Source organism: Neodiprion pinetum, chromosome 4 (assembly GCF_021155775.2).
Source record: "Neodiprion pinetum isolate iyNeoPine1 chromosome 4, iyNeoPine1.2, whole genome shotgun sequence".
NCBI lineage: Eukaryota > Metazoa > Arthropoda > Insecta > Hymenoptera > Diprionidae > Neodiprion > Neodiprion pinetum.
Window position 1 is genome coordinate 39,666,648 of NC_060235.2, and position 27,993 is coordinate 39,694,640.

The window sequence follows — 27,993 nt, forward strand, 5'->3', positions numbered from 1 at the left end:
AAAAAAAAAAAGAAAATGATTGAATAACGTGATCTCTACGACTTTGACAATGAAAAAATATTCGGTGTTTTAAATTTTTTTTTTTCTCCTCATCGCGCGTAGACTTTTTCAATTAGATTTAATCTGATTAGCTCGAGTTACATTTTTCGAACGTCTGTTCGGTCATGTTTTCGTATCGAGGCAGATTCGTGGCTAAAAAGTATAAACTCGACTTTTTTTTTAACTAAATCTAAACAAGCTGCGTTGTTCGTTGAATTAGAAAAAATTCGTCACACATTCGCGTGTCCCGCAACTGTTTCGAATGTTTGCGTTTACGGTATCAGATCCGAAGTCGATCACAATATCCAGCGAGACGAAAACAAGACCAAAGCCTTTAAGCTCTCGGCACACGCGAGACGACTTCGTACAATTAAGCATCCCTCAAAAGAGAAGGACATTAAATTCCATGTACAAGGGATGAAGCGCCTCTCGACCTTGGCAAAGAATAATCGGTGTATAACAAACACTGTTTCACTCTCAGTTAACGAGTGTTATTATATACACGTACAACTTTGCAATATATTATACGCTTATGTAATCTCTGAGATATTTCGCAGGGAAGAGGTAGCGGGAGAGAAAAAAGAACGGATGAACTTTTTCTTTTCCTCGCTTCAGGGTTATAAAAGAACAAAAAATTATCCCCGTTGTAACAATCCCGTTTTTGTTTAAAAATCATCTGGGTCAATCAGGCGAAGAACCTGATATCGAGAGCTTTTTAACGGGCATCTCTTCTCCATTCTTCTTATTCTTTTTCTTTTTACTGGACACTGCTGATTACTTCCTTCTTTCCAATCGGGAATCCGGATGTTAGTCGACTCGATATAAAACCTATTTGTGTATATATATTATATATATATATATATATCTGTCTATATTAATGCATAAATGTATCGTGCGTGAGTAAACTGCAGCGAAAATTGATGCTGATCACGGTACAATGAAACTTTGACGTGTATAATATTCGAAATCCAGCGACCCACGCACGCAGACGAAAATATGATTACCTACGTTGCGTTGAACGAGACATGGGGGGGAATGAGATGAGGTCGTAAGGTATAGAAATGACAGAACAATGAGAATTTTGCGTACGAAGTTCGTACATGTGAAAGTCAAAACCAAAGCTACCTCAACGGCAGCTGTTTACGCTCGGTTTAATCAAAAGCTGTTAATTCCGAATTGTTTCTATGTAACAATACGATAACCTGCACGACTTATTCAGCGCCGTTTACCCGTCTGTGATACATGTACAGAAACTTTTGTCCCCGCACGGCATGTGAAAATTTTAATGCGATTCGTCCTACGTTCGTTCGTTTGTTGATTAAGTTTTAATTATGAAACATTCAGAGCCGGTACGATCCGTTAAAACGAATGCAGGAAACACGCGATGTAAGATGGCGTTAAACGGGGCGAAATGAATCGTTTAATTTTACGATAGGAAAAAACCGCTTAGATATCTTGAAAATCATACTTCAATCAAACGAAATTCATAAGATGCCAGATTTTTCGTCATGCACTTTGAAGCGAATCGCGATAAATGAACAATTGAACAATTTTTATATAATATTTTGTGATTCGTTTAACGTTTTGAAAATTTTTTTGTCAAATAAAAGAACAATTTTAATTACAGTCTTGTTCGTTGTTCTCTGAAATAAGTATACGCGGCAGTGAAAAATTCCATAGAAGTTGGAACGAATCGAATCGTCGTGGAGAATATTAAAATCTGATAATTGGAAACTATGTTAACTGATCGTGAATTGGGAGAGACGGTTGATTGGATATCTCTTCGATTCGTTTTTTTTTCCCCTTTTTTATTTCCTTCTTTATTTTTTAATCCGAAGTAAGTGTCTCTCTTCTGACGTGACAAGAATTTGCGATCGATCCGTCAGAGTGCCCGTTATATTCGGGGTTTCCGGTGAAAGATGAGGATTCCCGCGGGAGGACGACTCCATCGTGTTTCGAACCTTGTCAGGGATCAACTATTACTTCCAGGGGCGATTTTTCTCCCGGGGAAGGAGCGCTGGTAACGTGACAGGACCTCCTATCTGCCGGCTTTAGGGATGTATCGGTGTAGGTACTTGAAATGTAAACTTGAAATATTTCATAAGCGAAAGTATCGCGAAATAAATATCGAACAAGTGCAGTTTACGTGTTTTCAAGTTGAATTGGGCGAAAGTAACGCCCTAGAAGTGTAGAGAAATAAGAGATACGAAGAAAACCGAAAACGGAAATGCAGAGAAAATTTTAAACTTATTAATCTGACGTTTTTTGAGTGCAGGAAAATCGGTGTCGCTCTTTAACGTGATTATATTATCTGCCGATCGACTGAACTCACATTTTCAATCTGTTTTTCAATTATGTGATAGAAAAAACAATTTGTATGCAAAATAAGTACGGTTTACGATGTAGGCACCTGTATGTATAATAAATTAGTGGCTGACTCACACTATCGGTGATTTTTTTTTAGAAAAGAGCTGAAATATAAATTGGCATTTTTTAAGTTTATATTTAATCGATTTTTCTCGCATTTTAAATACTCGTTTCGCGTGTAGCTTCTAGACCAAAAACTTGTCCAATTCTATCTTGGTCTCGCAATTTTCGCACTTAGAAAAATTTCATTTGTTACAGTAACTAGAAAAATTGAGTAAAACAGGTATCGTTAAAAAAAACTGTTTGAATATTGTTGGAATTGGGAAAAACGAGGTACGCCTAACCATTTTGCGCCGTCGTCGATCCTTTTTTGCTAATTGCAACACAAAATCAGTTTCTTCGGTTGACTCTCTTTTTTTTTAGTTAAATTAGGCTTTAACGTAAATTTATTGTGCACAAGCATTAAATTTTCGCAATATTTACAAGAAAATGTAGCAACAGTGATCGTAATGAGAAAGAATAGTAACGGATACTAGACTTTTCGGTAACAGCTAGAAAACTAATTATCATTTTCTACCTAGAAGTATATTTTTAGATCGTGTTAAAAAATGAAAATAGTTAAGGACCGAGCGGTAACCGGAACTAAAAATTTCTCGCAGTGCGCTTTTCAACAAAGAATTTGTGAAAAAAATTTAAAGCCAATCGATTCAATCAGTCGGAATGAAACCCGTATTCAAAAAGAATCAAAAACTCGTTGAAGGATGTTCTTGTTTTGTACACTCTGCAGCATACTTGAAAAAGAGTAACGAAATCATTGGTGACGAGGGTAAGACGTAGGTCGGCTTGGAATGGAATGCCTCATGCATGTATGAGCAATATTACGATTCGTCTTGTCAGAAAATCCAATACGTCTAGAATTTGTACAGTTCTTTATTTCCCGCCAAAATAAACCGTTATTCATTCAAATTGTACAAAATATACAAATTATCAAAGCAGACTACCGACAAGTAAATTCAGGATTTTCAAATCTCATTTTTCCAAAATTGTAGCGTGGCGAGATTGCGCGAATGGATTTATTGCGCATGATCGATTCGATTCGTGATTGCGAAAAGGAGATCACGGAGGATGGCAAAAAGTCGCGTAAGAGTCTTTCTGTCTTTCTCTCGGGAGAAGTGCCGGCGTAAATCCATCCGACGGATGCTCGAAGATGGCGGGTGTTTCTTTGATCTTGCGACATCGGCGACGCCGGATTCACGGCCGAACTTGTTACGTGAATATATCATCTGCAAACCTACCGTAGACGAGTGCTACTTTATATGTATATAGAACGTTATCGAAGCCGCGACGCGTTCCGGGGCTTCGATTTGTCGAGGCTTAGGAAACGGCGGGAAACCAAACCAGGCCATTCTCGATCAACCCTCTCCTCCTTCACGATCCAATACAGTTGCGGTTTACCCTTGCACGCGAAAATAAATGAAATAGCGCGCATTACGATCGGATTTTCTTAAAGAAGCTTAAGACTCCGCCATTTCGTTTCATTTCACTTGATTATTGTTAGTCGTGTGAAACTGTAAGTTATTCGGTATAAGTATGGAACTGGAATCATATTTTTTCTTTTTTTTTTGTTTTCCATCGATCCTCGATCGCGAATAATAGAACTATACGTCGTGAAAATGAGCAAATTTAATGCATATTATATTGGTTTCTATAAAGTATTACCAAACTGAGAGAGAGGTAAGAAAAAAAAAAAAAAACCAAGTCTTTTTATTTTCCGTCGTTCCTGCTCGTCTGTAATAATAATAAATTTCGTGTTAATCGGCGAGCTTTTTGTGAGAATATATTTTTGTAAACAAGCGTTATAAAATTTCTGTTATATATTACGCGAACCGTGAAGCGGAAGGCAACAAAAAAATTGGTTAAAAAAAAAAAAAACAACTTTTTGACGATGGTATCACGCTTGCGCTATTTTTATTGCATTAGTGGAATGCTCGTTAATAAATCCGTTGTCGATATAGCAAAATGCCTTGAAAATTCTTCCCGTACAGATTGAATTAGAGATTTGATGTATCGAAATAACATTGTATGTAAATTATACTATATTGACAGGGTAACGTATCGCGGGATGGAAACTCGGATGAAAAATATACCGTGGTAAAATTTTTTTTTTTTTTCTCTACTCCATCCGCGATGGAAAAGCGACTTACATACGACACATTCGCGATATTTGCTGGGGATTTTCGCAAAAACAAAATTCCGAAGAACACGCGCGGCTTACGGCTTTCTTGGCAGAAGGAAATACCACAAAACTCAAGCAGCGGAAATCTCCTCGATTCGTACACATGACGATAAACTGCTCTTGAAGAGAATAAATACGGATTTGTTTTTTAAACTGACCGAGCCCTACATTTCTGCAGCACGTGTCTTGTCGTACGATTTGTTTCGATTGGAAAATGCACTTTTTTTCGCTCCCGGATCGAAAACTATTTGCAAATAGCAAGAAAGAAATCCTCAACGAAAGATATTTCTTAAATACAAGACGCTATCACGGTCAAAATTTGTAATTTTGAACTTTATTATAAACAATATGGAAAAGTCATTTTCAATTTAAATTGCTACTTATAATTAAATTTTCTTCAAAAGTGTCAATTGAATTTTTTTCGCGGTCAATAATTTGTCCAAGCACAAAATCAAACCCTTGAAGATAAATTTTGACGTGAAAAGACATAACTTGTGAAAAGTCGAAGCTACATCTTTGCTGTGTAGAGATATTTTTGTACGAAATCTAGTTGCCGGAAAATTTATCGTTTGAAGTTTTGTTGAAAAGTCAGCTGTAGTTTAGCCACAAAAGACGTTTAAACATGAATTGTTGCACAATATTGAATCTCGAGGTGCTTTCAAGTTTTTAACATTGAGCAACGGGTTTCGCTCATTGAATTCGATTTACTTCTCCACAATATACCGAAGAATTGAGATAAAACCAAACGATCTTTCCCGTGTTATTCAAATAGGAAAACTTTGGACCCAAACACTTTATACATAGTGTCTATAATATCTAGTTTCGGTAGGAGTGTGATGTAGAATACGAATCCGTACACACTGAAGACTGTATTAAAAAGTCTGGCTCGTACATAATATCAGACACTTGAATTCAACACGTACAATTTGCATTTATTTCAAGCTCTACGATCCACGGTTCGATTATCTCTGCGTTATTTATAAAACGTGAAGTTGGTATTTTTAAACCTAACCATATTACAAAAAACCACTCGTACGTGATATTTATTAAGTCTGGAATGTCGGGCACTTGAAGAAGCTCTTGAAATAACTTCGGCTGAACGAGATATACGGACATGTGTGCGTTAGCTGGCACAAAAGCGACATATCGAAAAGTCACTGGCACCTGTTGCTCGCCGAATCGAAGAGAGTGTCGAAAGCGAGTGATCAGTGACGTTGGACACTCGAAGAATTACTATTCCGAACTTGCAAATCTGCGAACATCGATTAGCAAACCGTACGGATGATGAATCTCGAGGTAAGGCAGAGCGAATTGCCGATAAGGCAGAGCAGCGAAATGAACCGACGATCGATAAGGTCGGTCAATCAAAGTGGGAATCTAGGATAAGATTTGCGTCTTGGCTAATTGTGAATGAAATGTCTGTAACGGAATCTGTACGCAGAGCCGGGACTGTATCAGTATCTACACAGAAACTCAACAAGTCCACAACTCGTTTTCTCCCTAAACTCGATGGTCAAATTGCGTCCATGGAAACCATGTGCCAAGCGGCTGGGCCTAGAATCAGGATTCGACCTTCCGACCTTGCGCAATATTCGAGCAGCTCGAAGTCCGGATCGGATTACTAATTGCGTGCCGGTCATCATCGGCTCGTTTTTTCCTCTTCGGATGTCACAAGCACGCACACATCGAGACTGATATGCCACCCTATTGAATTCGGGCGGAAAAAATTAGGCGCGGTCATTCTGACCGGGTTCTATAGCAAATCGAGGCTGAATTCGCGCACGCAACATACCATGGAATACGTTTATAGGTATGTACCTGTGTCACCCAGCCAACGGCGTCAAAGTGTGCGTATAATCAACTGCTAATGGAACAACAAACAAAGGAGAGTCTCTCCAGAGCCCCCAACATTCATCACCCTTTATTTCCTCGATTACACGCGTATTTTGCGTGTTACGTATACGTGTAAGGGCTCGTTTATGAACCGTTAGTTCATCCGATGCTCATCCGCACGCACCTTTGGTACGTATTACTAAAGGTTTTGAAGACTTGAAGTCACTACCGTGCAATTCTTACACGTAAAGTTATCCCTTGATTCATTCTCAGTTAGGTACGCGCGAATACCTGTTGAACCGTAATTTGAGCGAAGGCTTATTTGCCATCCTCAAGTATGTACTGACTTGAAATGCTTTTGCAAGAACTTCTTCAATGCGTATTCGGAACTGATATCTTCGAGGCTCTTCGATCGGGATATCCACTTCTACAGTCCAGTCTTTGTCGTCTTTCTTAACGTTCTCAGCTTCGAAGTCTTCCGCCAAGTTCTCGAAAATGATACCTACCAATTGCACGAGTATGAATCGGTGTATTATTTTACAACGAGAACGATTACAACTATTATTATTTATTTACTTTAACCGAAAACTACAGTCCTGCAGGCACAGAACGTAAATGAGTTTTGCAATTGTAACAAGATAACTCAGTGTACTATTCTTTTTCAATTATATCTAGTGTCACTAGTAATATACATTCTTGCTACTGTTACAACAATAAATTATAGATGTTAAGACCATTACATTACATTGTATAGTTACACTGGATATCTACTAATTCCACAAAATATCCTGATACTCGCATCAACATTTAAACATCGCCGTACAACGTTATTCCTGTGACCGCAGTGATTTCCTAGCAACTACAACAAAGTATAATGGCAAACTCAATGAAATAAAACTCAAAGTTAGAATGACTAATACGTAATAAGAAAATAGTTGCTTTTTCCTTCCGGATCACCGAGCCCGTTCCGGGTAGGTCAACGTATACGAACCAATGTTTATACAGTTACCGATACAACCTGCGTAACTTGCCATTACGATACAAAGACGGGGTGATGGTCATGACAGGTATTGTAAAATATACGTAGAGTAACCGCGAACATATAAATACAGGCGACTGTGTGAAGCCTGAAAAAATTCCCCACATGACTCACTGTTTATATACCGTGTATAATGCAATATTCCGTGGCATCGTCAACCGCAATAATTCGATAACGACCGTTTTAACGAGGCCAAATACACAACTGCCTGGTTGTCAACGGCTGCACAGACGTCCGATTCTCCAGCTCCCTGGGTGGCAAAGCACGTTACAATTGCTCATTTGTGTGTGTATATAGCTGTAACCAATTGCCACGTGTCTTTTATACGCCCACCTAGAAGAGACTCGGAAGTCAATTTGTCGGTCATGCGAACCTTTATTACCAATATAAGACTACAGTCGATCATTATACCGCGATCAATAGGCGAGCAAGGCGTTAATAAAATCGTTAAACTTTCAAGACGATCGTAGTAAAGTTTTTCTCCAATCATTTTTACACAACTTTACTAAGGTAGTAATAAAAATGGCGTGTGCAGGTGCAAAGGATTATGGAGAAAAAACCGAAGACGAAGAAGGAGATCTTTGTACGGTAATTAAAAGCGCGGAATCGATCGTGGATCGGACTTCAACCATCGGTCCTTGACACCTTTATCTTCGACGAATGATCAAACGCGCATGCGCTGAAATTCTAGAGTACAAGCAGAGTTGTTTCGTCAGGTTGACCAACCGTCACAAGTTCAGACAACAGATCGCCGCGATGTGTGTAAAACCTCGATAACGTTGGTCACCCTGGCAAAACAACTGCTGTTGCTACAGGATTTTAGCGCATGCGCGTTCGATCATTCCACCATTCGCTGCTCGCTCTGTATATTGCCGATGGAAAAAAGGTCGGGATGATTCTGCCAGTCTGTCTGTGTGTTTTTGCACGCGGACAGGAACGAGGAAAACGAATTTGAACCGAGGAAGGAAAGAACGTGCCGCTCGCTTGTGGCACAGCTGTGTAATTTCAGACTCTAGTCGAAGATATCCTGCAGGGAGTCGGGACTTCCGTTTTATTTGCCGTGCAGCCAGTAGCCTGCTATTCTATTTGTATGTTTACTTCGCTCTCCGTCGAGAAGAACTAGAAAGTAGGTATATGCAGCTTTCGCCGAGCGTGCTTCAGACGAGATGGATCCGATGTGCTAAATTGATTTCACTTCGGTGGCGAGTTTAAACGTAACGAAAATACAAGCGAGACCTTCGTTCGTATCTTACGAGGGGATGTGCTTTCAGCTCTTTGCAGCCACCAAGTCGTTCCATCGTCCATTCGGTACTTGGCATCTTGTACTTATAATGTATTACATTTATACTTATACACACATTTTCCTAATGTGAAACAAGTTGAACGCATTTCGAGTGCACCCTTATCTTGAAAAAACATGTTCACCGAGGAATTTTAAATGCTTTAAGATTCTGTCGAGTTGTAACGAAACGAATCATACGATGATTGAAAATATACCTGCAACTGAAATTGTATAACATGAATGGAACATAATTTAGATGCGAGAAAATATGACCTATATAATACCTAGAAAATAATATATAGGTATGTAACTTCCGTTCGAATAATGCATGGTTAGCAATTCTGCGGTTATTTTTGTTTTTCGTTTTGTTTCGTTTTCTTTTCTCAAGGAGTCGTGCGGGAGCTCAGAAAATATCACGAACTTATACTTTAGATGTATACGGGCATACGTGCATTGTACGTAAATACACCGACAATCTCACCGTGAGTTTTCCCTGCTCGAAGAAGAAATGGGGAAAAGAGAGGGGTAACACGGTTCTATGATAAATTTTTACCAGAGTATAAGTAATATAACACCTCGAGGCGTTCCCTTCTTCGTTGCTAACGTTTCAACCTCTGCACGAGAAAATATAACGAAAACAAATGAAAGAGAGAAAAAAATTCATCCCCTCCGGCGGCGCAGAATTTAGGAGAAATTAAAACGAATCTGTAATAGGAGGTTAGATAAAATCCGTCTCGTTTTATCTCGTAAAGCAGAATATTGTGCACTGGAAATTTGATGCGTTGTAACCGTGTATTCATATACATTAGTGTGTTTTAGAAAAAAATAACTTGCGAATTTCCACCGTGGCACACCCTAAAAGGTTTGCTTAGACCAAGAGAAAGATTTTTTAAAAAGATGAGCGTTTTACGTTATGTGGAAGATTGCGCTCGTTTGATATTTCGTATTTTTCAAATTTTTTTTTAATTTGTGAAGAAACCCGTCGTAGCATTTCAATTATTATTTCTTTCCTGACATTTATATTCAACCAAAAGATCACGATCCGAAACACAACGATATATGATCCGGAAATCTTGTTCTCCTAAATTAAAAATTCATATTAAATTACAACTATTTCACGAGATTGAATTAATAACGATAAAGTCATGGGATAGCTTCTCAAATATCAACCGGAGACTTGATATTACAAGTGTGGGTGTTCTTTGCGACGTAAATTGATATTACGATTGATGTGAGCGATGACGAAAAAATTTCATTCACGATTCTTCATAAATTTGAAAGAAATGTGTTAAAAAAAATTGAACAATCAACCGAGCGGCGTAATATTTCACATAACGTAGAACGCTCATCTCGTTTGCCGTAGCCTTTCTTTTAACCGGGGCAAACTTTTTAGTAGGTTCAACGATGGAAAATCGCGTATTATTTTTTTTCCGACTAACCCTAATATACATATTAAAACGATACTGCGGAAAATTCTGCAGATAATATCTCGCACGAATATATGACCCCGCATTAAATATAAACTAGCTTAACATACATCGTGCTGCGTCAGGTAAAAAGTTCAACTGAAAATACGTGATGATACAATAAAATTATTCAACGGAAAGTGGGATGAGAATTTATTTGACAGCATGTGATGCACTATGCAGAAAGCAGACGTTGATCATCGGCGAAGCATTTGCTGCTTTGGAATGCAAATGGCTCAGCAACTCGGCAAAGCCTTCTTCTTCTTCTTCTTCTTCTTCTTCTTCTTCTTATCACTCTTATTCTTCTTTTTCTATAGATATCTGAAGGCGAACCGTTGCTTTACATGAATACAATACGGCGCGTATATTATTATTATTATTATCATTATCATTACATCCGTTCCTATTCCGTTCATCTCACGAATAATGAACGTTTTTTTTTTTCTGTTTTTTTTTTTTTTGACAGTGTTAAGAACATTGACTTACAGATTGTGAGTTCAATTTTAGCCGATTTTCTTTTCGATTTCAGACACCGTGAAAAACGCACGCAGCTTTTTTACAAATATACATAGATTCGCGATTTTTGTCACGTGTCATTCTTTATTTTCCCGGCGTTCCATTTCCGTGAAACAATTTGAACGGAATTTTTGATTCGAATTTTTTGGAAAACGTTACTCGGCACGCTTCCGTTTTCCACGCAGGATATGTATATATATATATATTGACGGTATAAAAGCTGCGATGCTTGATAATACATCAAATATTTTTCAACAAAGTCCGATAAAAGGAGGAAAATCCTAGTTTCAGGATTCTGCACGCAAAGGACAGAAATGTCAATGATCGTGTGTGAAGCTAAGAAAGAGAGAAAAAGAAACGGAAACGTTGACGGTTAACGCGAGAAATCAACAAGACGGATATCGGGTTTCAAAAGTGATATGAAAAAACCGCACCCTTGCGGTTCAGCCGAAGAACAACATCGCCGATTGTTTATTTACTTATTTATTTGTTTTTTTCTTTTTTTCAATTTATTACATTCCCAGAATTCGCGACAATGTGTTATTCTTTAGACTGAAAATAGGATGTTGCAAATTTTTTTTTTATTACAATTTGTGGGCACAAACTATGTTGTTTTGATTCAACTGCGTTTATTCGACCCCGTTATTATCGACCTTTTACTTCTGTCCGTGACACACGAAGCTCTCTCTCTCTCTCGCTGTATATTTCATTATGTCTCTTTTCGCCATTTGGAGTCGAGTAATTTTAGACCGTTGCGAAATGCAAAAGTTGTAAGTTATATTTTCAAATATAATCGCAATGATCGATTGTTGAAAGATAACAACCAAAAAACCATTCAAGAACAACAACGAGAGTAAAAATTGACATCGTTGCAACTACGAAGCTTTTTGCATTAAATTATTAACTGCACAATCGGAAGAAGACGCCTTTTTACCATCGAAAAAAATTATATCATTATAGAGACAAAAAAGCGACTAGACTGATTTTTTTTTTTTTTTTTTTTTTGATCAACTATTCGTCCTCTCCTCGATCAGATACATTCCGGGAGTGTGATAAAAAAAGAAACACACGCACACGCTATTTAATTTAGTTCGTGTCACAGTTTTTAACCCTTTAATTCTGATCGAATTTTTTGTCCCCCCTTTTCATCTACCCGCGGATCGGAAAGCGAGGCAATTAGAGACGAAGCCGAAATTCGGTGAATCATTCAATCGCGATGAGATCAAAACGGTGAAGAGAAAATAACTTGTATAACGTTATAAAATTTTGCACAAGTCTAATTAAAATCAACATTCTGCCATGATACTTAAAAAAAAAATATTTGCCACTCGAGGGAAAATTCTTTCTTTGACGGGATGAATCCCGCCTTCGACGTATGCATATCGGCATGGAAAATATTCTATACAATCTCGCCTATCCTACGAGAATTTTTATTTCCACCCGAAAACCAGGCGGCGCCGTCACGCAAGAAATTCATCAATGCCTCGTTCGCCGCGTTTCTCGGTGGTGAAAATCAAGTCTGATCCAAAGATAGCAGCCCCATAAATTTACCCTCGAGAAGTATAAGCCTCCGCCTTAATATATCGTACAGTGTGGGTGTTCGAATGTAATTACCAAATGGATTATGGTCGGCGTTTATTAATTAATTAATTTTCCCTTCGTTTTCCGCTTTTTCATTTTTTTTTTTTTTTTTTTTTTATCGTTCATCGGCACGTTCGTTATTTTCTTGTATTTTTTTTTCTTTCTTCTTCTTTTTTGTTTTTTTAATCTTTTTACTTCTTTTAATTCATCTTTCTACTTTTTTGTTCTCGAGATATGATTATTATTATTCGGGAAGCGACGGGTGTAATCCAAAGGCGGGCGGCGGCAGCTGTTTCGTAATGAATAATACAGGGATTTGAAAACAGAATAAAACAACCGACGATGGAGAAACAAATCCGTTTATTGATTATAATTTATTGATAGCGTATCTTCTTCGTCTCTTTCTCCTTCGGTTTAACCGTTCTTGGCGATTTTTTTTTTTTTATCACACAACAATCATACTCTTAACAACAATGCGTACAACGTTCGGTTTTTTCCGGGAAAAAAGATTTCCTCGGCTTTTACTTTATTTCTTTACGAGGCTGGTGATGAAAGCTCGTCAAGAGAGAAAATTGATCGTTGCCATAAGGGTTTCGTGTCTCGTATAAAAGAAAAATAGCCAATTTTGTCCGATTATTGATGTTGTAGAATGGAAGGGAAAAAAAAAAAGAAAAATTAGGAAATATATTTATTTCTCTGCTTCAGTCATATGCTAAAAAGGATGAAAGCTTTCTGGCCAAAAAAAAATCCAAATCATTTCCTCGGCGAATCGTATCTCCTTATTCATCTTTGTCTTCGGGACCAATTTTTATTTTTTTTTTTTCCTTAATTTTTCAAAGCGACGAAAAATAATATATAAATTATTTCAAACCGCACGCATATGTAATTGGATAATAAAAATCGAAAGGTAGATTAATTTTGTGACAATAGCAAATCTTATTACATACATAAACGAACTTTAATTTTTCAAGTCTGCAAATTTCAATTCAAGAGACTTTTGCTTCTTTTCCGGCACTTATTGACCTGACTGTACATCCATTCGTCCTTAAACCCGTTTACACTGAACGAGGAATCCTTAATTACGCACCCATTTCCTTGAAGATTTGTATCCTAATCGGCGTTGAAGAACAAACATAGAAACAAGATTCGGTACTGAAGGATGAAATTATATCCGAAGCTTAATATGGGTAATGTTTAATATTGTTGTCTGCAAGAAGCGAAAGTTTCGCCCGAGCGAGCTTATAAGCTGATAATTCCGCATCGCCGCAGATTGCAGCCTCGTGCTTGCCGATCTTCCTCAAGGATTAAATAAATCCTGCAGCGCAAGAAGTTCGGGAGCGAAAATTACGGAAGTTCGGAGTAAGTCAAACATGCAAAAATGGAATTGCTTCGCGTTCACGAGGGTTTACTCAGCGTCAGAAAATTAAGAAAATTAAGCGATTCGGGGAAATATACGATTTACACACAAATATTACACCTACGGTATAATATATAATCATACAATTCGTTTCCATAGGTCAAATATATTATTATCGCCTAGACATATATTCCGCGAAGTGAAAAAACGACCAGCGTACACAGTTTTCTCGTTATTATAGATGAGTTACTCTGCAACAACAACAACAACAACAACAAAACTCTGCATAACGCGTCATATAACTCGAGACATATTTAATATACGGATATAGTTACGAATAAATTGGGGTAAAGAAATATTCGTATCGTATGAATAGAAGGTGTGTAGTAAAATTGTTTACACAAATTCGTAGTATGTGCATTATTGTACCTCTGATGACGATAATAACAAAAACAATAATAAAAATACTTTATAATACGCGTCTGAACCGCGCATGCGCCAAATAATTAAATCTCATTGGTCGGCCAAATCTTCCCGCAGCGATATTTTAGTCCGCGATGCAGGCGGGCCAACCTACGCAAAATGTCTACGTTTGAATTTTCAAAGAGCGTAAGCATCGAATTCCGAGCGTTCTTCGAAGAATCAACTTTCCGACCCGACAACAAACGCTTCCGAAACCTTTCCGAGTCGCTGCCTCGATTATTTGAGATTCTAACCTCGAAAATTCGTATCAACCGCATCGCCGGCAGAAAGAGTTCGACAGCTGAAAACTCGGATTGGCCAGCCTGCGCGAACAGCCGATAAAACTCGCGCATGCGGGGTTGATTTTCAAGTTTCAACAGATTGTCCCGGTATATAAAACGACCATTTTGTATAACATAAATCGTGCGCATCATAATTTCGCTATATTATGCAAACGTGCAGCAAATAATCCGAGGAGGTGATTCGAGATAAAAAAAAATAAAAAGAGAATAAAAAAAAACTGTGATTATGATGTATTGTAAAAAGTGGCGAAGAGGATGATCAATGGTTACAACTTTCGAACTGATGGAAAGTAAGACTCTCGTTCACTCGCTATTCTCGGTGATTGACAATCGTAATTTCCGATTACCAAATGCAATTCTATAATTCGTACGAACACTTACTTGTGTTTTCTCTCTCTCTTTCTCTCTTTGCTTCTTTTTTTCCGTTTCATTCTTTCGTGGTAATAAGCGCAAACAAAAGAACCTGAAAGCTTTCCACTTTCTTTTCTAAGAACTACGGGGGTTGGAGGGGATCGAGAAGGGAGGATCCTTTGATAACTTCGTGAAACCTAACCGAACGATTCCCTTACACCAGATATAACGCGAATAGATCTATGAGAAACAAGTCTCAGCGCAGGTACTATGTATGTACATACGAAAGGGGATTTTGAAAGAGAATTTAAAATCACATTCGCGTTTCAAAGCTGATCAAATCAACCTCATAAGCATACGCAAAGGAGTTTGCTTCGCAAGGGTTGTTTTCCCCGTAATCACTGCTGGGTAATATATTTGAAATGGTTTTCATTTAAAATAGGCATTTAAAATTTAAACGGCATTTTGCATTCAACATTTTAAATGATCTCCAATTAACTATTTACATTTATGAATTTAAATTATGTTTTTCAATACATTTTACATTTTTCAATTGATATCGATCTATTGAAGCATTTTAACCAGAAGTGCCCGTAATATAGAATAACAGAACGAAAATCAAGAAAGAGGGATGAATTGTGAATTATGTAAGCGGATTTGCACTATTTGAGCCGCTTCACAATCGTTGTGACCTGAGAATACTTGAGCTTCTTACGTATCTGTATAATGCCTACAGGTACAATCCTATTGAAAAAGTTGATGTGATAAATCACAAGATGTTTTGAAAGAATTCACCGTGTAATTTACTACATAATTTATCTTGTAAATTGGATAAAATATACAAGAAATAACGTAATAAATTGCAAAAACACGAAATCACAATATCAACTATACAGTCAACTATATGATTTTTGATGTAGTGTATCTGATAATTTGTGTTTTTTAAATATTTTATCAAATTTACGAGATAAATCATGTAATAAATTACACACTGAATTCTTACAAAACGTATTGCGATTTATCACATCATCTTTTTTTAGTGGTGAGTCGTTCGGTTGTACAGAAACAACCACAAATTGCCTCGAAAGCTCAAAATTTTTGTTCACCAAAACGAAAGCGCAATTCGAGAAGCGGATTATTCAGGCTCAGAATAACAGCATGATTAAACAATGGAGCAGAATTCACAGTACCAAATAGCGTTCAATTTGAATTTCAATTCTCTATAATAATGATGCGACAAGACAAACGTGCATTGCCAATTCTAAGCCCATTGAATTCTACGTAATACCGTATCAAGCGGTTACGCGTAAATTCGGCCTGCCAATAACTTCGAAACGTCAACTCTATTCGTAAATCAATAGAATTAAAAAAGAAATCTACAAAACAATCCGAGGCGTTTGGAACTGCGATTTGTATTGCGCGCCATTTTTGTCACGTGATTATTCCGTGCGTTTAACCTGATTTAAGGTTAACCTAACTTCGATAATGGCGCGCATTCAAAACTCGATCTTTAAGCTCTAGGCTCGCGAGTTTCGAGCAGTAATTTTAACAGTTTTTGACGTGCCGCGACTGTTTATATGGAAAAATAAAACTGATCCGAAAATACGTAACCAAATTTTTTCTTTTATCATTTCAGGATTCGGGCTACACAAGTCCGAGCATACAGAAAAAGATCATGCAGCTGCAAGCTGGGTTGTGTCAAAACGGAACGATGGACATGGCCGGTGAGTTTTTCTCGAAAAAGCGATCATGCAATGACAGTGCAAGTCCGTTATTATACGATTAGAGATACGCGTCGTTATGCCGGATACGAATGTAAGCGGTTGGGAACGGTGACTAACTTTGAGAAACCGCACTTTTTGAAATACACCGGAAAGTAACGCGTAAATAGTTACAGCTGTGTAATATAATTATTCATCTAGCTTACGTGGTTTTCACAATTTATTACTGCGCACTATTAAGTACACTGAGAAAAATTTCATTTGTTACAGTGACTAGAAAAATTCAGTAAAACAGGTATCGTTAAAAAAACCGTTTGAATATTGTTGGAATGACGAAAAACGAGGTACGCCTAACCATTTTGCTCCATCGTCGATCCTTTTGTGATAATTGAAACACAAAATCAGTTTCTTCGGTTTACTATACTTTTTTTAATCAAACAAGGCTTTAAGGTCAATTTATTCTTGCACAAGCGTTAAATTTTCGCAACAGTGACAAGAAAATATAGTAAGAGTGATCGTGATGAGAAAAAATAGTAACGGATACCAGACTTTCCGGTAACAGCTAGAAAACTAATTTTCATTTTCTACCTGGAACTATATTTTTCGATTGTGGTAAGAAATGAAAATAGTTAAGGACTGAGCGGTAACCGGAACTAAAAATTTCTCTCATTGTCCGTGTAGCTCTTATTTGTATAATATACGAATAAATATAAAAACGTTATTGCTTAGAAAATATCGCGCAGGATTCGATGATAGATTCTTTGTGCCATCACCACCACTCGACGTGGGATAAAAAAGATTTGGGATCAAAAAAACGTCGCGATTGGCGACTGTTCAACCCGGAAATCATTTCCTTATCCATGACGGCGGATTGATTTTCAAGCATGCAAACAGCGTGCATGTTTAATTAGGAATTTAAGAGAGGAAATTATTTAACTTATGAAATCTTAAGCGATAAATAGCCGTAGCTCGTTACTGTAGACAAATCTATGTGTGTAAACATCGCGTAACTCTTGAGGAAAAATGAGAGGACAGAAAGAGAAGACAAAAAAAAAAATCATCGTTAAGTTTGGCCTTGTAGCGCGTGCAAATGTTGAGTTGCGAGACGGGCAGTGATAATTGCTTGTTAAATAAATTCTCTAATTAGTATTCAAGCCGTGTACAAGTGGAAGCCGAAGAATCCTCGTGACTGATTATCGAGAAGAAACAAAACTCTCAAAAATTGCTCGTTTTCTCTTTCATTATTTTACTGGATTAATTAACGTTTGTTTCTACTGGTCAAAGATTTCTGTCGTCGTAATTGGTAAATTCAACAAATCCTTTCTTTGCATTTACTTTCAGAACGATTTTCTCTCGTCATCTTTCTCACACGTCATCTAGTATTACTTTATAAATTTCAACCCATTTTCGCCGCGATAATTAATCTGAAGTGAAAATTTAGGGGATATAATTGTACATAAACAAATGACCGCGCTTAAAACGCGGAGTAATTACAGCGGACAAGTAAAGAGGAGTTGAGCTTACATAAAACCCTCGATTTTTCGAAGTGTGTATACACAGAGAGAAAAAATGGCATTAAGCTGACCGTGAGCCAGCCTTCGAACTTCCAGTTTTCGCACTGCAGCTTCAAAGTTGAGAGAAAAAAAATAAAATGATATCCAGTTCGAATATCGAACTACAAATTTGGATCCGTGATTAACGATTTCAAAGCCTTGGGATACCGGATTACATGAAATTATGACGATTTTTTTTTATTTTCAACCACTATAATGGATCCAATATTACAAATTTTTGATGTCCGACCTTGGATTCGTTGTCGGTGACCCAAAAAACCCGCGCCAACTAATTTCAACCAAAATCCGAATATTTTTAGTTTTTTTTTTTTTTCTATCCACCGCATTCGTCCGAAAATTGTCGGATCTGATTCTTAAGATCTTGAATGGTCGAGATCTAGTAAAAACTCAACTTTTCATTTTCGGGTGGATTGCAATAACCTCCTTTGTTCACTGAGCGCAGAAAAACGGGAAGTGAAAAAAAAAAGTGAGGAAGATAAAAACAAAAAAAGAAAAAAAAAAAAAAAACAGCGAGAAGAACCGGACGAAATTCCTCTGTCATTATTGACTTACGGGAGGGGAGGGGAGGGGAGGGGGGTTAACAAAATTTGGGAAATGTTGTACCCAAGGGCGTGATAAAATTTGGGAAATTTGAGCCGAATGGAAATATCTCTTCGAATCGATCCCCGCAATAATCCCCCAATATAATATTATACACAGGTGACCCATATCCGGCGATCCCATAGCGAAATATTCCACTCATTCCCAATTCTAATGCATCTTCGGGCGGATTCCTCTTCAAGGATTACTCCTACCCGACAATAAGCCTAAGGACTGCCAAATAAATACGAATCTTGAGGCTCGCTGACCACGGTATAAAAGAAATTCTATAAAGAATCGAGGGGTTGATTTATTGCCCACCGTTTCCTCCCCTCGCACTTCGATGCGTGCAATTCCAAATTCGCAAACTCATCGCTCTCGACTGTTCGGACATGGACCATCGTCGCATGCAAAAAAAGAGCGTGACAGAAATCTTTGCTCGACACCGAATAAAGACACGGACATTCATTTCACACGTCGCCTGCAACGTGTCAAGTTGGGAAATACCGGGTAACTTGGACATTTCCTCTCTCTACCATGTATTCAAATTAATTTAATACGTGGGAAGAGATGGTTCATGGTTCACATCGTAAGCCAGATATGGGGGTTAGTATCCTCATCCTTATTAGAGGCTTTTATAATTCATAATTATGCTAAGATGGTGAAAACCACATCATGAGGCGGATTTTCACGCGCTTTTTTTTTTTTACCCATTTTTTTTTCAGGGGTAAAAATTAATTGAAATTTAATCCCAACTATGTCGTTATTTTATTCATATTTTGAGTTACGCGTAAAAATTTTTTCAACACATTTGTGGCGAAAATTTAGAAGCTTTAGAAGTCCGAGTTCGTTGTTCGCGGAAAATATGGACGTCGCAATTTTTATCTGAAAGTGAAATGGTTTTTTGTTTTTCTTTCGTTTTACAGTATTAGCATGTTTTCTAAGACTATGAGCCAACATTTCGTGTCGTATCATAATTTCGATGGTGTTTTTTTTATTGCAAAATAAGTGGAAACACGGATGAACTTTATCCCGGTCCCTGGAACACCTTTTACATCCACAGACGTAGTTGCACTAACCGTCCATTTTGTGTCTCTCGGATCATCGACGATCGTTAACTTTCCTTCAAAAAAAGTGCTTTCCACCTCGTCTCATTTTACGACGCTGATCATTCGTCGGCAATATTTTACCCGCGAAACGACGAAGTGGCAAAAGTGGGAAAAAATATATCGTTTGCAGAGAATCCCTTTCGCCGGAAAAAATTCGCCAGGTTAATACGGCACGTTTCAATCCATGGTTTTAAAACGTTTACCGAAACCAGCTGCTCCCGTTTCGTCGATAATCGATCGAGCGTTGTTTTGCAAACCGTTTTGTTTTTTTTTTTTTTTTTATCCGTACGACACTTCTTTTTTCACCCCATAGCGCGAAAAGAGCCTTTAAACTTGCCCCTCTTGTCCCGAGCACTTAAGCTCTTGTCAAGAGTTTTGTTTTTATCCACCTGTCAAATTATGGGGGACCGAGAATTTTGAGAGCAACACTTTGTTATAAGGAGCATGACATTGATATAATTACGACGAAACGCTTCAGGGGGTGAGAAAATAAAAATATAAAAAGAAAAGAAAAAAAAAAAAAATTACAATCGATCAAACGAACGATCTTCATTGCACACGTGAAAAGGGAGAAACCACATCAAGATACTGATTTTCAGACGTTTTTTTATGAATTTTTCAGAGTAGGAAATTTTTATTGGAACTTGATCTAGCTTAAATAACATTATTTTATTGATATTTCGAATTACGTTTACAAATTTTTTTATTTTTTTTACATCATATTAACATGTATTCTAAGAATATGAACCTCATTGCGGGTCAAAATCGGTGTTTGAAAAAAATATCTCGATTTTCACAATTTTATTTATTTATTTTTTTTTTTTCCACTTATTTAGCAATAAAAAAAACACCATCGAAATTATGATACGACGCGAAATGTTGGCTCATAGTCTTAGAAAACATGCTAATACTGTAAAACGAAAGAAAAACAAAAAACCATTTCACTTTCAGATAAAAATTGCGACGTCCATATTTTCCGCGAACAACGAACTCGGACTTCTAAACCTTCTAAATTTTCGCCACAAATGTGTTGAAAAAATTTTTACGCGTAACTCAAAATATGAATAAAATAACGACAAATTTGGGATTAAATTTCAATTAATTTTTACCACTGAAAAAAAATGGGTAAAAAAAAAAAGCGCGTGAAAATCCGCCTCATGATGTGGTTTTCACCACCTTAGCATAATTATGAATTATAAAAGCCTCTAATGAGGATGAGGATACTAACCCCCATATCTGGCTTACGATGTGAACCATGAACCATCTCTTCCCACGTATTAAATTAATTTGCATACATGGTAGAGAGAGGAAATGTCCAAGTTACCCGGTATTTCCCATCTTGACACGTTGCAGGCGACGTTTACAACGACTCGAGTCTGAAGACGAGATGATGAATTACCGGGTATTCTGTCTGCAAGGGTTACAGAACCTTGTAACTAAATTCGACTGACTTGATTAACAGAAGTTCAAAATGGGGGGAGGGGGGGGGGGGCACGGCTTCGCTTATAAAGTCTGCTCTCGTTCGTTGAAAACTTCATCGAGTGTTTATCAAATTATAAGAAAACATTTATCTGAATTATAAAGCGAGTAACTCTTGCCTCGAGTGAAGTGAAACGAATCTACCAGATTTTCAACAGTCTTGAAAAGATTTGAATAGAAAAATCGGTACCTGTCTGAATCGACTTTAATCTTGTAGGTAAATCCAGAACTTATTTTCTATTTTCATGTTTTTAACTCTTAGGCTTACACACCGGGGTCAAAATGACCGCATGGCAATATATCCAGAATAATCTGATTTGATCCAAGATAAATACTGAAATATCGTAAAAATCGTTAATTCATTCTTTTCTCAAAAATACAACATCACGCATTTAAATAAATCCATTTTTTTCATCACACGGTATGTCCGTTTTTTTTTCTCACTTTCTCAAATATCTGTATTTTGCAAGTAACTCAGTTAATTTTCAGCTCAAAATATCAAAAATTCAGCGACTTGTAACTTTTTTAGTATAACGATCCATTTTCCGGTATTTCATTGTTTCATAAATTTTTTTCTTCTTTTCATATTCAAAATTTCATATTGCCAAAGATAACTACTTTGCCTTGAAATGTAATATCTAAAGAGTAACCCAGAATTTTTTCAAGTTATTCGACTCAATACCTCCGTTTCTACGCAATGATTTTCCATGTGGAATCTCCAGCGACACCAATGTCACATACACAGGAGGTGCGCAGCGTAAGGTTTAATAAAAGAATCGACCATCCCAGTTTCTCCTAATAATAAAACGGCTAAAAAGTGACGATATTTTCCCATCAAACCGCCTTAATCCAACCTCATTGAAGACGTGACGTCGGGTCACTTAGCACGATGACTATTCACCCCCCAAAGGACGCCCAATTACACACGACCCTGAATTCTCCAATACATGCTTTTAGGTGTCTCGAAATCAAATTACGTGGAACGTGAATATTGTTCACTATTCGTCAATACGCGTTCGGTCCATTGGTTGCATTTCGATTTCACCGTAGTGGAGTACACACGTACCAAGATCAATTTATACAACACCAAGAGCGACGAACTTCGCACATGAAGAGTTTGCGCAAGCTCGTGTTTGTTGAAACGAAATTTTATGCACTTCTTCTACTCCTCATAATCGACTCGACCATTCGGCGAACTCTGATCTCGAGACTTTTCTTTATAATCCTTAGTTTTTTTCCACCTAATTTTATGATGAGATTCCATCGCAGACAAGATTCGTGATGCTTCCATGGTGCTAATCGAGTTTTAGATTACCAGGATGAACGGCAAAGCGTAAAACGAGTACTGGAGGATCTTTTGCACGGAGAGATGACGGATCGTTTCCAATCCAAAATGATCGTCTCGAGTGCACGTGACAAGTCTTTAATACTTCGGTGTCCGGACACGAATCGAACGAATCAACGGAGGCATGCGGAGAGATAAATATGATAAAAATATGGAAATAACAAAGGATTCCGAGTAATCCAGAAGATTCCTCGTTCAATCTACTCGCAAATTGTTTGACCCAGCTTCGTATATTGAAAAAGTCAACCATTCCCGTACTGTTTAACAGAAGTAATAGCATGATGATTGAGGTCGACATTGACAAGGGTTCAGTTCTCACTCTTGTATACAATTCGGTAAAAATGCTATAGAACATTTAACGAATCTTACTGGTCCGTAATGGGACAAATGCTACAACAGGACCGAATGATCATGAGTCTTTTCGCGTCAACGATTTGGGAATGCTATTCGGTACTTTGCTGCATGAACCATTTTCACGAGAATCGTATAACCTCGTAAGAATTTGCGAGACCGAAATTTACACACCCTGGAAAGGAGTGCAGCTCAGTTGGTTCTCGTGAAGCAACGCCTTTAGCCAACAACGCAGGGTGCAGGCCGATGGCTCATTTATAGATACCCACACACGTGTAATGCGGGTTGCGTAATTGTACGCGACACTGTAATGATCAATTTGAGTTCGATAGTGGTGAACCGTTAAGGTGGTTCTTTAATCATTCCAAAGTCCTTAGCTGTATATGAAACTTGGACTGACTGGTAATGGAAATGAAGTGAATCCTCTTGTTGGATATCAGACCAGATTACTGGCCGGAAACGCGAAAACGAGCTTTTTGAAAATTGAACTTTTAACATAGCGCTTGTGGCCGTTTCAAGTTTTTTCAACGGAAATGCTGTCACAATTGTTTCATAAAATCCGTAGACCTTGACAAAAAAGTGAAGAATGGTTGTTGGAATATAGATCTTTCCAACGATACGTTGAAAAGGAGACGTTGCCGACCGTTTCGAAAAGATTTTTAATGATAAACACGACGGTGTATAGGTTGAAAATCTCGCGTCCCGGATCCGATTATATGGCGCGAAATTTGAATATCGCGAGTTGTATTTTCACATAACCTGGATTGACGTATTACTAATAATAACAAAAAGGAAATTAAAACGTTCATTAATTATCGAAAAAAATTTCTTGTACATTGAGATGTATGAAAATAATGGAACTGTACACTCCCTATTAATTCTATCTGATGATAACTGTAGTCAAATGAAAACCTATCGACATAACTTTATTAATAAAATTACAATAAACTATCATCCAAAATTTTCTTGAAATTCATGAATTTTATTCTCGTGCACTGATCCAACAACTTTAATACAAATTATACACTTATCCAAAAAAGGATGTTATAATCACTCCTCGTCCTCCGCTTCACATCTACAGAGGTTCATGGTGTTTACAAATACGCGGGTCACGCTTTTCCATTTCACAATTTCCGGAACGCTTATATGATACGCGTATTTTCTGTCATGTATATGTCGCGGTATATATTAAACAAATTAATGCGACCATGTCACGAGAGAATTTCTCCGACTTTCGGAAGCGTTCAGGAAGCAGAGAGCGAGTCGCATCTCCGTTTAGACAGTTTACGACCCTCTGGAAGTGGTTTTTCGTCACCTACACATTACCTATGTTCGACACATGTATATATATATAAAGTGTACACGCTACAACGAGGCATATCGTTATAATTTCTCCTCCTTCCACCGTTGCTGGATGAAATTTCATCCATGGTCGTTAGTCGTGACGTGTTCCATTAAGTTCGAAACTTCTGATCCCAATTTTCGTACAATACTTGGAATTCCACTTTCCGAACAAGTCCAACACACACAGGTTCAATACTCAATGAAAGAGCATTATTAATACTCTCTACCGTACGAGTAATCTTCTTTCTCCTTTGAATCAGTCGTTCCTTCATCGGTTCTTTCAGTCATATTAGCCACTTTTTCTTATTATTCCATTGGGTTACTATCTCTCTCTATATATTATAGTCTTGGTGATACATCTCTCTCTCTCTCTCTCTCTCTCTCTCTCTCTCTCTCTCTCTCTCTCTCTCTCTCTCTCTCTCTCTCTCTCTCTCTCTCTCTCTCTCTCTCTCTCTCCCTCCCTCCCTCCCTCCCTCCCTCCCTCCCTCCCTCCCTCCCTCCCTCCCTCCCTCCCTCCCTCCCTCCCTCCCTCCCTCCCTCTCTCTCTCTCTCTCTCTCTCTCTCTCTCTCTCTCTCTCTCTCTCTCTCTCTCTCTCTCTCTCTCTCTCTCTCCGTGCACCGAGTCGACTCGTAACTCTGACCCCAGGACGGCTAAATCCTTCTCTCAAGCACTGATGAAATAAATCATGCTTTGAGAGAACCGTACTGTGTAGAATTACGTACAGGATAAGATTACGGTCAAGGACTATTAGCCACCAAAAGCGTTTCCGCATCGTGCCGTGACCGAAAACTCAACATAAGGTAAGTGTATACCAGTTATTGACACGTTTAGACCCAATCATTGACCCATGTATTTTGCAAAATTATAAGCTGACGGCACATATTGTGAACTTCTCGATGACTAAAACCAATCGCTAGAGGGTTACACGGTACAAATTTGTTTTCTTAGTAATTTTAGAACTAAGAACCAAAAAAGGTCAATAATTGGGACAGGGTCAGTAACTGGTACGCTTACCTTACTAATCATAAAGCTGAGTCCAAGTTCTCACGCAGTAACGAGAAGCTTTCTGGCTTCGGTTTTCAGGAGTATTTTGATTCATCCGACTACCGTGTGACTTTGTTTTCAATTCTGCAGGCTTTTGTCCGAAGCTTTGGGACGGCATCCTCTGTTGGCCATCCACATCCCCTGGCGCAGTGGCGACTGTCGCCTGCCCGGATTACATCGCTGGTTTCAACGACAAGGTAAGTTTCCCTCATCGCGAATCGTGAGCTTTTATGAAATCCTCACGCGAAGTTAGTACGTCATATAATCGAAGTTCGGTTTATCTTCAACGCGCGTATAAACGTTCAATATCATTTTTCACCCTTGCGCTCCATACCGGGGTGAAAACGACCCCGCGACGTTCACTTTAAATTTCAATTGAAAAACATCTGTGTGTGAAGAGTTGACTCGGTCAATTTTCAGCTCAAAATATTAAAAATTCAGTGAATTATGATTTTTTGAATAAAATGATATATTTTCTGGTATTTTGTTTCTTTCTGAATTATTTTATTCCTGTTCAAAATTTCATTTTGCTCAAAATAACTAATTTTTCTTGAAATGTAATAGTTAATTTTTTTAAAGGTTTTGTCATCTAATCACTTTTTCCGAATGAACTGAATTATATTTCACTGTTACAAAATTCCGACAAAATATTTTATGAGACACTTCATATGTTTTACTGTTATTAGCGAACAATACGTAAAAAGATCTTCATACTTTACGAATACCTTCTTAAGAGTAGCTTTTACTAATAAGATAGTTGTTGTATCGACGTGCCTACATTTTTTGTCTGTGATTTTGACGGTAAAGGATATTTCACTATAAGCACCTTCTTATCCTCAGTACCATAAGCAATTTCACAACCATCCGAAGTTTTGCATAGTAACTTTTAATAATTCATATCAATCAAGGTTGTGTAAATACTTGAGTCGCGTGACTACATTCCAATTTTCATCAGCAATCTCCTTAAGTAGATCAAACGGAAAGTCAATTGACATAAGCCTCGAGAGCATTTCATTTCTTCTCTTCATGCGTCTCGAAGGTTTCGAATTTTTTTTTTTTTCCAACGTCCCTTCGCAGAAATCGGCTTTTACTTCATACTTCACACGTAATGGGGAAAATAAGTAATGCGTATATTCCAAGTTGATGTGCGCAGGCACGAAGCGCGAAGAAGAGAAGAAACCTCGCGGTGAATTTGTATCAGTACATCATTATAAAAGTGTTTTTAAAACGTCAATTTTCAACCCCCGCATAAAAGCGGTTTCATCAAGCTGCTTTGCTTCGTTCAAGTTTACTTTCAACTGAACCGTGTCTGATGAAATTCATTGCGAGGTTCATTCCTCATGAAATATTCACATTAGTAGGTTAATATAACAATCGGTCAGTAAAATATCAGTGGAGCTCGGAGACAGTTGTTTCAAAAAGAAAAAAAGAAAAAATTTCGTTTTCTATGCACTAGATACCTAAACTTTGTCCTGTCATACCTACACCACTTAACTACTTAAGGGTTGTGGGGAGGCGCCATGCCGCTATTTCGTTATTGATTTTGATGAAAAAATTGTGAAATCTTTTCAAAACTATGAGTAATAAAGCCCTCAAACTGAAGTTTTTCTAAGTGTTTTCATTCTCTTTAAAACAAAAAACTCTTAAATGAGTTAACAGAAATGCTCGCCGCTTGACTTTAAGAGTCCATCAGGGTCTTCCTTGGGGAAGATCTCGCGTGATGTTTGACCATCTGCACTACAACCGGCGTACAGACATCGCAGTTTGACCTGTATCGGGCCAATCGTCAAGGGAACCTACAGTTCTACGCGATTATAAACCAATTTGTTTCAACGAAACGATAATTATCTGCATAGCGAGATCTAATACGACAGTTAATTTTGGAATGCGATCAGTTTGCAAATGTTTGTGACTGTCAATTACGATCTTAGGAGAAAAATTCAACGGCAGTCAGTTGTCGTTCAAACTTTCACGCCTGAGAAATAACCCCCCGCCATAGGATTGCAGAAGTTCACAAAGTGTCCAGAGTCTAGACTCGGTGAGAACTCATTGCGCGGAATTGTTCTCGTTAAACTGATCGAAGTCTGAATACTAATTAAACAGATGGTGGACTGCGCCCAGTTACACGGCTATAAACAGAAGACGAGGTCAGCATGCTGGGACAGGGGTTGGTAAATGGGAGAAAAAGGTTGGAAAAAGGTTCGCAAAGGCTAGGGCGCTGCGTGATAATCGGACATGATCTCCTTTTGGGAGCAGTGCGAAGCCCTTTACGAGAAAACTAAATCACCCCAAGTAATGTCGAACGCTGATTACTGACCACCCTCAAATTGCACCTCGCGTTTCGCATTTCGCGCATGTTATGCTGTCACGTAACGCTTGAGTATTACCCTGAGCTGTTTGTCTTTAATTTATTTTAGGTGTAAGCACCGTGTAACTCGCACAGTTGGCGTCATTGTGACGTTCACGAAACAATGAAATTTATTTTCAGCTGAAAATTAACCGAGTTACTCTCAAGACACATGACATTTGAGAAAAAACTTATGGACACAGGGCTCGATTAGAAGACAGTAGGCATTTATTTTAGTAAGCGAAGTTGTATTTTTGGAAAAGGAATG

General features: G+C 37.9%; 1 protein-coding gene across 2 annotated transcripts in view; it reads left to right on the forward strand.

The window, feature by feature from the left end:
• Positions 1–27,993, forward strand: part of LOC124217657 (secretin receptor) — a 48,415-nt gene that overhangs the window by 6,731 nt on the left and 13,691 nt on the right. For both annotated transcript variants that reach the window (XM_046623568.2, XM_046623567.1), the window contains 2 exons: positions 16,468–16,555; positions 25,469–25,575. In XM_046623568.2, coding sequence (XP_046479524.1) covers positions 16,468–16,555; positions 25,469–25,575 — 195 coding nt within the window. The remainder of the gene's footprint in view (positions 1–16,467; positions 16,556–25,468; positions 25,576–27,993) is intronic.